This window comes from Aplidium turbinatum, chromosome 13, assembly GCF_918807975.1.
Source record: "Aplidium turbinatum chromosome 13, kaAplTurb1.1, whole genome shotgun sequence".
NCBI classification, from domain to species: Eukaryota; Metazoa; Chordata; class Ascidiacea; order Aplousobranchia; family Polyclinidae; genus Aplidium; species Aplidium turbinatum.
Window position 1 is genome coordinate 24,462,878 of NC_137484.1, and position 10,100 is coordinate 24,472,977.

Below are 10,100 nucleotides of genomic sequence, written 5' to 3' on the forward strand. Positions count from 1 at the left end.
CAGACATCTAATCAGTCGCTTTTTGCATTGGTTCAACGTCTGCAGACACTGAATCAATGCAAAAATGTCTGGTTTGCTTCTTCTTCTCTCGTTTGACTTGTAGTAGCTTAGATTGGCAATGCCTCCTCGTGCAGCCAAGATACGGTAGTTGGGTCCAGTTGTCGAATACCAGTGATTCCACTTGGGGGTCGTAAGATGGAACATTCGTGGAGTATGTGTTGCATTGTCTGTTCTACCGCTCCGCAGACACATATCGGCGAATTATGCAACCCCCACCTAAACAGATTAGCTCCAGTACAGCCAACGTCACATCTGATCCTGTTCAATGTGACCCATGCCTTTCTTGAGAGGTCTGCTCCAGGAGGGATGGAGAGTGCTGGCATAACTGAAAACTGGGGAGGGATATGTGGTAGCTCGTTCCATTCCTGGGCCCATGTTTCCATGCAGCTGAAGTTCTTATCCACAAGTTGTGTAGCATATCGATGGAATGGGCGCCTTGATGATAGGCGTTGAGGTCTGACTGGTCCATTTGTTTGGGAGTGACTGTGGTTTGCTCTGTGGGTATTGGTGGACTTGCTTGTGGGACTTGGTTCGAATGTGTGAAGCACTTTGTTCAACTTTAGGCCTTGCCACTGAACCGTGCGTTAAAGACTCAAACAAAGTGAAGGAATTAGAGGAAGCTTTGAGAGTCCGCGACATGGAACTCGCTGGTGATGTTTTTCATCGTGTTTATGTTATTAAATGGCATTGACTGCTTAAAGTATCAAAAATCTTGTATCTACAACTGTCTTGGCGCCAGCGACACAACTTTGTGTTTTATGAAATAGACATAGAAATAGACATATAGAAATAGAAAAATGTGTGAAGCACTTTGTTCAACTTTAGGCCTTGCCACTGAACCGTGCGTTAAAGACTCAAACAAAGTGAAGGAATTAGAGGAAGCTTTGAGAGTCCGCGACATGGAACTCGCTGGTGATGTTTTTCATCGTGTTTATGTTAATAAATGGCATTGACTGCTTAAAGTATCAAAAATCTTGTATCTACAACTGTCTTGGCGCCAGTGACACAACTTTGTGTTTTATGAAATAGACAGAGACAAGAAGATTGAGAAGTTGAAGCGAGAACTTGAAACCGAAAAAAACAAGAACCTTAAAAATCTATCTGAGCTTTGGGTCATTGTCCAGCTTTGGGTCGTTGTCGTGATGATTGGGAAGTATTTGATGGCAATATGGGACGAATCTAGGCTATTGGTCGCTTCTATTACAATCGCTCCACCACAGGGAGACGTAAACACATCGAGAGATACGGAATTCCAGAATCTTACCATGTCACGGTTAGTGACTTTGTTGTGCATTACTTTAGACATGTTGAATAGGGAAAGATTGAAACGATCACATCGACCAAAACAATTTCGTTCCAACATGATCACAATCATCATCACCATAATGTTCCTTCCTCGTATTGAGGGTTGGATACAATGCGCGATTGTTCTCGACCATGAGCTGTTCGTTCTGCACTTTCATAACTTAATTTGGTCCATTTAGGGATGTTTGTTGTCCAAATCATTCTTGGTCTGTCTTTGTTTCTTTTACCGTTTGTCGTCCCTTCTATTAATGATTAATGATCACAATAAGCCAAGTTTGTTGTGCTCGTGTAGCAATGACATGGAACAGCGAAGGATTGATTCTTTGTTGATTGTTTCATTCCTAGTGTCGTCGTGTCTACAATTGCGGTTATCTTGAGCGCCGTCGCATGTCACTGTGGGTACAAGAATTTCTTGGCTACGATGAAGCGACAAAAGCGATTGCGAAATCGGAAACGAGCAGCGAAAGGAACAAGTCTTATAATTTAAAAAGTGAGTGCTTGTGTGTTGTGTACTATTGATGTGTATTGAGTTAAAATCGAGAAGTTACATCTTGAATGATAAAGCAAAAGGAGAGATGTTTCATTTATTTGATCAAGATGAAGTCTTCGTTCAGATATTGTTTACGAAAAATAACATAAAAGTTTAATACGTCACAAATGTGTGGGAGGTTCACTTGGCAGCCCTCAGTCGCTTGTTGGCTCCGTGGTTGTGACTCACTTTGTGCAGGTGACGATTGTTACAAGAACAGCTTGACAAGGAGGGATTACCAAGAAAGTGCTACAAGAATGAGTGACGAACAAGAAAGTGTCAACTACAGGTTTGAAACTTTATGAATATGTCTGCCTCGGGAAAGAAAGAACAGAGTCTGCCAGTATTTGACATTCATGATCCGTCCAATTTCCGCAGAGATGTTTTGTCTGTCAGCTTCGTTGAGCAGAAGTTGAGCGGTTGTTTTTAAATGTTTTGATTTCAGTCGACGGGGTGTTCGTTTGAAGGAGTGAGAGGTGTGGTTTGCTTCCTATGCTCGACTGGAGACAGAATTACTTCACTTTGTTGCTCATTGTTGCATCAGTTTCTTATTGCAATGTTTTCAGTTCTGTCAGGCATACGATTCTACCACGGGACATGTGAACAACACAGGAACAATTACACGAGGTGTGCTATTTATATTACTTATACTTTGATTTCACTTGTTTAGTTCAGAAGAAGATCGCAAGTCAACTTATTATTCGACAAACTTTGTTCCTCAGCACCCGGGGTTGAACCGGGGGGCTTGGTTGGATTTGGAAGATCGTGTCCGAGAATGGGCCTGTCAGTGCGACCCTGGTCTGTGGATATGTAGTGGCCCCATGTGGATTGATGACTGGTAAGAGAATCGTTCGCTGCGTGATGTTTCCTCAGCCACAACCCAGAACAAATCAGTCGTTTTATTTATGGATTCAACGTCTGCGGACACCTGTGAAAAACGACTGATTTGTTATTCGGGAACGCTTCACATAATGACTTCAAGTTGATGGATTGTTCACTTGCAGACATTTGCTGGAAGAAAACTTTTTATTTTTAACTTTTATATATTGCTGTGCTTTTCATTGTAAGACTCTGACAGATATGGCTCGACAGAGTAAGTAAAACTCACATGCCATGCATGGTTGCTCGGATAAAAGATGGTGCGTGGCACTTTCCCTTTGTCGTATATTTCTCATCCCTATACTTTGGTCACTCGAAAGTCCCACCACTTTTCCCAAATTTTCAATAGATTTTGGATTCTTGGTACAGAGATTGTAATGTTGTTGTTGGCAACTGGCCGAGAAGGGATGTCGAAAAACACACTGCGACTGCTCGTATGCGACATAGAAGCTTTCAGTGCCACTTGTGGCTTATAGATCCTTTCCCGCTTTACCACCTAGTTCTCAAGAATATGTCGAACATTGTATTCATGCAATGACCATTTGCAGGGGTACCATCGGGGAGGGAATCGACGCTGTACCTGTTCCTTCACATTATTTCAAGGTAAGTATCGAGTTGCTTGTATTCAGTGGTGGTGATGCGTCTGTCTGACGGTTGAAATTCACAGGTGGTTCTGTTGGAAAGAAGTGGAGAACAAGAAATTCGTGCTTTCAAGTTTCCGAACGAACGGGTGGATGCTGATGATTACGTTGCAAAGTGTGGAATCCATGTGGAGGAAATAGAGAAGTTGGCAGGTTGGTGGTGACGATGTTTCCATGGAGTTTCTAACGAATGGGGGCCGGGGGGGGGGGGGCTTCAATCAATGACCATTCATTAGGAATTCCTTCCTTTAGTTAAAATTGTCAGTGTAAAATTAAACTTGAAAATACAGTTTGAATCATCATAAATAACCGTGTTCAAAATTTTATTTCTGCAATTGTCGACGCCATTTTCGAATCATAATTTTGCTGTTAGAAGTAAGAATTTCGAAGGCTACATAGTGAAAAATTTTTAAATATTGAACTACTGCTATTTCAAAGAATGGGTGGATATGTGCAACAGCTAAAACCAAATTGAATGGACAGTGCTATCCTATGAGAAGGTATATCATATCTACAATCTTTATCCAGGGATCATCAACACTACGCAGAAAATATGTCATTATTCTTTTGCCATAATAAAAGATGAAGCCTACTACGTCTGTTTTTGCAAAACTAACGATAAAAAGAATTTAATAACGCAAAGTGATCCACGTAAAGTAACCTGGCATTGCTTGGCTGGCAACTAGGCACTAGTAACCTGGCACAAAAACTGCTGAATGGATCTGCAGGTTTGAAATTTAAAGTCTGTCGTACACACACGTGTGACATTGATGTTCTTGGTTACCTGTAGCGAAGATTTACTTTGAAAAATACAAGATTTGTTTCAGTAATTAATAATGCTCATAAATAAGCCATAAAGTTTAAATGTATATTTATTATTTTTGTGATTTCCTTCTATCGTGGTAGAACCTTTGATCCGTTCCTCAAGTCACCAAAGTATTTTGAAATGACTTTCTTAAATCAGCTGTGCAATAAATCCTAAACATCTCTGCCAAAAAGTTACCAGTTTTCATGTTTTCAAGGATTCAAGATTTTTAACAAAGTTGACAGGAGGAACCTCACTGAGTTGGACGACATCTGCTGAGATGCACTTCGTACGTCATCGGTGGAGAATGACGTGGCTTTTCAGTACTTTTGTTTACACCTATCGAGACCACCCCACGTTCGAAAGGACGCTAGTTCGACACCTGCCGGTCGCTCGCTGATGTGGCACGTTTGATTGAGCCTTTGCTTTCCATTCGCTTTTAAAGTTTAGTCTAATCTCATCCTGGAGCAAAGTTTCCATGTATTTGAATGCTTCGTTGACATTATGTGGGAATCAATTATATTATTAATAACATACAGTGTTGCAATGTTTGTATGATATTACACAATTTTACAGTTTCATTCGCTTTGTATTATTTAACATCGTTTTGCAGTTCGCTTCATTGATGTTCACACCAATCGCTTTGTTTTTCTGTAGTCGCTATCGTAAGATTATGACGTGTGATTATGGCGTGTCATCATAGCGCTGGGTGGCCATGTTCATTATTCGGTCACCATTTCGATAAGATTTCGCTTTGTCTTCCTGTCTCTGCTTCTTGTGGGTCTTGGTTCGATTCCAGGTCGGGTCATACCGACTGGAAGACTGAAGCTTCCATTGTTCCTATTTCAATCATTGAATTTGTACGTGGTGACCGCCATTGCCATAAATAATTTGCTGATGGAACTTTCTAAACTAACAAAGAGTTGCACGCAGGTTCTCTTAACATTTGTGTTGTTGGTTCGGATTGTTACGTCATAGTGACATTGCAGATGTGACGTTGTAGATGCAGTGGGTTTTAAGAGAATTGTTTTCACCTGAAGTCCAGGAATGTCATTTGTTTTGTTGTGAATTCGATTCCCACAAAAGGGCAATCTGCTCGACGAAGACGATATTTCAACTTCTTCGGCAATTTCGAGAGTTTTGTTACGACAAAAAATGCATTCATTTACGTCTCTACATTTACGTCTACATTTACGTCTTTACATTTATATCTTGTGGAACTACTGATAATGTTTTCGGTCTGTGTCATTATTATGTGTATATTTCGTTCAGGTGTAGGTTTGTAGGTAGAGTAGATATTGTTAAACGTTGGTAAATAAGTGATTGCTTCCAGGCAATTTGTGTTATTTCCCTACCACTTGAAGATGAGCAATCAACCCAATCCAGGTGAGTTGTTCTGACGAGTAATGACGTTTCACTTCAGCCATATTACAAGATTGGTTTTTCAAATGTTGCAGGTTGTGGACTGGCAGAGTAAATGTAGTTTATTGAACTTATGATCGCACAATGGCTCACGAGCAATCAATATACGTCACGATGTTGTCATTCATCGTGTCAGTGACGGGTTGGTTGGAAGGAAACTGTCAACTAAACAACAGAACAACATGGATAATGACTTGAGGATGTTTTACGCAGGGCCATCCACGGCTGGGGATGACGGTGCTCAAGAACGAGCTCCCATGACGAGTTCTCTTGGTCCTGTTAAGCTAATAACGTCTATGAATGGTAAGTTGGTTGCTTGTGTAGTGGTGACGTTGTCATGTAGTGGTTATAAAACGTGTTTTGGATTTTCAACGAAATCAGATGAAATTTGGAAAGCATGTTTCGTTCAATGTTTTTGTATTTCAGATTGTGGTGTTGCATTGCCCACGGACGACATCCTAGCTCGGCTGGAGGAAGCAAACAAGTTTGTTGAAGGAGCAGGCGAGTTACTAACTGCTGCATATTAGTTGGTATGCGATTGCATTGTGGCCAACTAGGAGAAAGTATTTGAATGATTCATAATGTGACCAGTAAAAAGTCAAGTCCTTGCTTACTTTCTACGACAGGGTTAGGGGCAGGACAAGTGATGAATTCGACGAAATAATTGCAGCTGTCCAAGTTGGTCGATGAACTTCTGCTATTCAGCTTCTCCCACTGTAGTTATCGGAGTAACATTACTATCACTACTCCACGATTGTCCACCAGTTGTTTGCCGTATTGGAATGGTTGGACGTTGACCGGCTCGACGCCTTTTCTACTTTCTCTACGTGCTCTGATTTTGGACGCTGACTGCCCCGAGATTCCCATTTCAACGGTCGTGCTGCACCTCATCCTTCTTCTTTTGCCGTCCACGCCCTTTCACCTCCAGCCACTGAACCTTCTCAGAGGAGATGTCCTATTGTCCTATTCCATTAGTTATACGTGCAAACCTTCTCAGTTCTTCACTTGATACTCTACCAGCTGGTCGCTTTGAGCATATCCACTTCACCATAGCGTTGTCATGGTGACCCCATTCATTGATGTCCTTCGTAGCGCCTGGCCAGGTCTCACTGGCACAAAGTATCACGCTGTAAACGGATCTTCGTGTTCTTGAACGAGCAAGTCATGAGGAAAACTGGAAAAGTCTTTTTGAGGAGACCTGATTTGATAAAATTAATAAATGTCAATGAAACAATGAGGACTGTGAGTTCTTCCTTGTTTACACTAAATTGATTTACAGCGCTTGATCAGTGTATCATCTAATGACCAAGCAGAGTGTGTCAGTGTATTGCAAGGACCAGTTGCATACTTGTGGGTTTGACCTTCTTTTTTTTGAGCACAAGTTTTATAATTTTGAACCAAAACAACCTTACCACATAAAACACAAAAAGTATTTTGACTAAATGAAGGACGCCAGCAAGCGCTCATGTGATCTTTACTTGAATAAATAATATCGCTCATCAATTAAAATGTGTTGTTGGTGAGACTGTTTGGAACAAACATCATTATTTCGTTGAAGAATTTTGCAACGTTTTAAATTTGAGCCACTTCATTTTTTAATGTTTTTGAAACAAAATTTTCAACAAAGCGAACTTGCATCATGTGATCAATGATCATAGCCAATCATGATCAAGAGAAAATAAGTTTGGAAAAGGCGCTAGCAGACAATTTTGAAAGTGAACTGCAACGGTTTGAAAACACAAATGAATAGAAATGGCGTAATGTTGGAATGCCAGGCGAAGTAGTAATAACACACCTGAACAACATTGCAATTGCATATAGCCTTCCACATTTTATTAACTGAATAATTAGATACAGTGTGTTAGGGTGAAGGTTTGAATGATGTTTCTTGCAGGGATTCCTGAGAGTGACGGGATTCCTCCAGAACAAGATGATCGGGATTGGGATGATGACTTATCTGATGGTTGTACGATGGTTCCAGGTAGGGGGGTTCAATTTCGATTATTTGAATATTCGAAATTCAATTTATTTTCGATTTCCGAATTTCGATTTCGAATATCACAACTATTCACCACACTGCAAAATGTGATTTTATTGAAAGAAACGACATGAAAATTCGCTCAAAAACGCCAAAAAAAGCCATGAAAATTTGCGAAAAAATAACACAAAATAACGTCTACAGCTCCAGGCCCATGTTGGTGTTTATGAACACAAGCTGATCGACATGGTCACCCGTCAGTCGGGATCTCAGCTTCGTGACGGTTAGGCCATCTTTTGAAAACGATCGCTCCGCTGGAACCGAGGTCGCTGGGATCCCAAACACTTCAAGTTCATTTTCACAGCGAGCGATTCACTGCCGCGACATTTCACTGCAGAGTGCAGAGGTTTCGACCCGAAAGCGACATCGAGTGTGTTTGCAAGCGCATAAAGCTAAACGCACGCTCCATCTACGTAGCAAATTATGTTGTTTTTGATGACATTGAGTCGACACAAAATGGTAGATTTTTGCTATGTCCCAGGCAGCAAAATTAGTCATTTTTACATTGATTCAACGTCTGCAGACATTAAATCAATGTAAAAATGACAGCTTTTGTTGTCTAGTGTTGGATTGTAGCATCGCAACTCGTTCTAGTGATTATTTATCGCGAAGCTGTTGCGGTTTGCATTCAAAAAGTGTTTTCCTGCTGCCGATCGCTAGTTCATCTATTGTTTTATGTATCAATACAGCATAAAAAGTTGCCCCCACACAGAAATATGCGTGGAGGCCTGTCCCCCACGAAGGCCCATAGCCAGCCAGGGGGGCCTCGCCCCCTTGAAAAAACTTCACCCCCCTTGGCAAAATCTCAACATTCTCGAGCAACAGCTACAATTATAATGATTTTGCCCATTTAAAGTTTTTCGGCCTCCTCTAAAAAAAGTTGCTCCCCCCTGCTCTGCGGTCTAGCTACGGCCCTGCCCCCACGGCTTAGGCGCCTATGGATTCGGTAAAAAATGGATAAAACTGCGACAAAGGTCAGCCTACCCTTTCTGCTATTGCACAACCTAGCTATCTTCATTCTTGAGAGAAATTTTTGAAATTTGGCATTAAAAATGCCAACCTGGCATCCCTGGTGCAGGACTGGCCGTTGTACCCGCGAGAGCGTGTGATAGTCACGTGATCGACGATGCGCATGCGTCGAAGTCTTTTTGCTTGCAAAATGCGACAAGACAGATTTCGCGCCACTCGCGTTACTTTCAACCGCGTTCAGCCGAAAGGGCGGCTATAATTTCGAATATGTCCGATACGAAAAACGAATTTCGAATATCACCTCAATCGAAATCGAATCGAAAATCGAAATTGAACACCCCTAGTTCCAGGTAATGTTGGGAAATATTTGTTTGCTTCATCGCTTTAAATCGGCTATGAAAAGTATTAAGATGACACTTTGATAACGGTTCGTGTGTTAGTCGAGGTTTGTATAATCAACCTGTGTTGGATTCCATCCCGATGCGGCCAGAGATGCGCTGAAAAAGTAGCTCGGTTATTATACCAGCAAGCGATGATTTTAATCGAGTACGTGAGTTATAACATGTCGTGACTCATCGTGCTAGTGCCTGGTTGGTTGACAGTGTTTATTGTAAAATAATGAAACTGTCTCTTAAACAACCCACACGATCAACATGGATAATGATCTGAGGATGTTTCTTGCAGGGTCTCCCACGGCTGTGGATGACGTTGTTCAAGAACGAGCTCCCATGACGAGTTCTCATGATCCTGTTAAACCAACAGCTTTTACGAATGGTGCGTTGGTTGCTTTTGCATTGATGGATGTTGTGATCAGGCATCGGTGTCATTAAGCTAGCAACACAAATCTGCAAAATAAATTATCACATTTTAAAAGAAAATCTTAATTTCAACAATATTTTGACTAACTTTCGAATTGCCCTAAAACGTTTTTTCGCAAATATCTTCCGAACCTCTGACACTACACAAAATCTAGCACCCAATTCGGCATCAGCGACCCCAAAAATATATAGTAACCCTGAAAACGATAGATAAACAAAAAAATTTTGTCTTGTGTTTTATGTATGTGTTATTGCAATTTTTTTCTTTTCCAAAACTATTCCCAACTTGGTTTCAGGTCAACCATGCTATGGAATGAAGAATGTTCGTTTGCATATCGACGTGTGTGAATCAGATAATGATCTGGTAACGATGCCTGGAATTCCTCGACTTATTGTCGAAGAGGTAAGGTAGGGATACATCAGGTATAGATTCATGCAATTGCAGTTGTGTACTTAAAGGAAAATCTGACTAGTGAAGCCGTGTTTTACATTTTGCAGACTTTTTCTGTTTATCCATCCATAAGCAGCGCAGTGCAACCTCTGTATATCAAGTAATCTCTTCCAGCATTAAACTTGTTAAATGACGAGAATTATATGCACAAACATTGAACAATCTTAGGTGGATCGGTTCAGA

The 10,100-nt window shown here is 41.0% G+C and overlaps 1 protein-coding gene across 1 annotated transcript; it reads left to right on the forward strand.

The window, feature by feature from the left end:
- The first annotated feature begins 748 nt into the window (after nucleotides 1-748).
- Nucleotides 749-5,491, forward strand: LOC145782471 (nuclease EXOG, mitochondrial-like). The gene is made up of 8 exons (XM_082594267.1): nucleotides 749-972; nucleotides 1,090-1,333; nucleotides 1,711-1,855; nucleotides 2,093-2,183; nucleotides 2,565-2,732; nucleotides 3,322-3,376; nucleotides 3,441-3,567; nucleotides 4,437-5,491. Exons 3-8 carry the CDS (start codon nucleotides 1,753-1,755, stop codon nucleotides 4,496-4,498), a joined length of 606 nt encoding a protein of 201 aa, XP_082450393.1. The 5' UTR covers nucleotides 749-972; nucleotides 1,090-1,333; nucleotides 1,711-1,752; the 3' UTR covers nucleotides 4,499-5,491.
- The last annotated feature ends 4,609 nt before the right edge of the window (nucleotides 5,492-10,100 follow it).

Bases quoted from the DNA above. Each gene is read 5' to 3' on its own strand.
- LOC145782471 (XM_082594267.1), top strand. From the start codon at position 1,753: ATGTCACTGTGGGTACAAGAATTTCTTGGCTACGATGAAGCGACAAAA. The intron at 2,184-2,564 runs GTTTGAAACTTT...TCACTTGTTTAG, and splicing joins CAAGAAAGTGTCAACTACAG to TTCAGAAGAAGATCGCAAGT. The intron at 2,733-3,321 runs GTAAGAGAATCG...GACCATTTGCAG, and splicing joins CCCATGTGGATTGATGACTG to GGGTACCATCGGGGAGGGAA.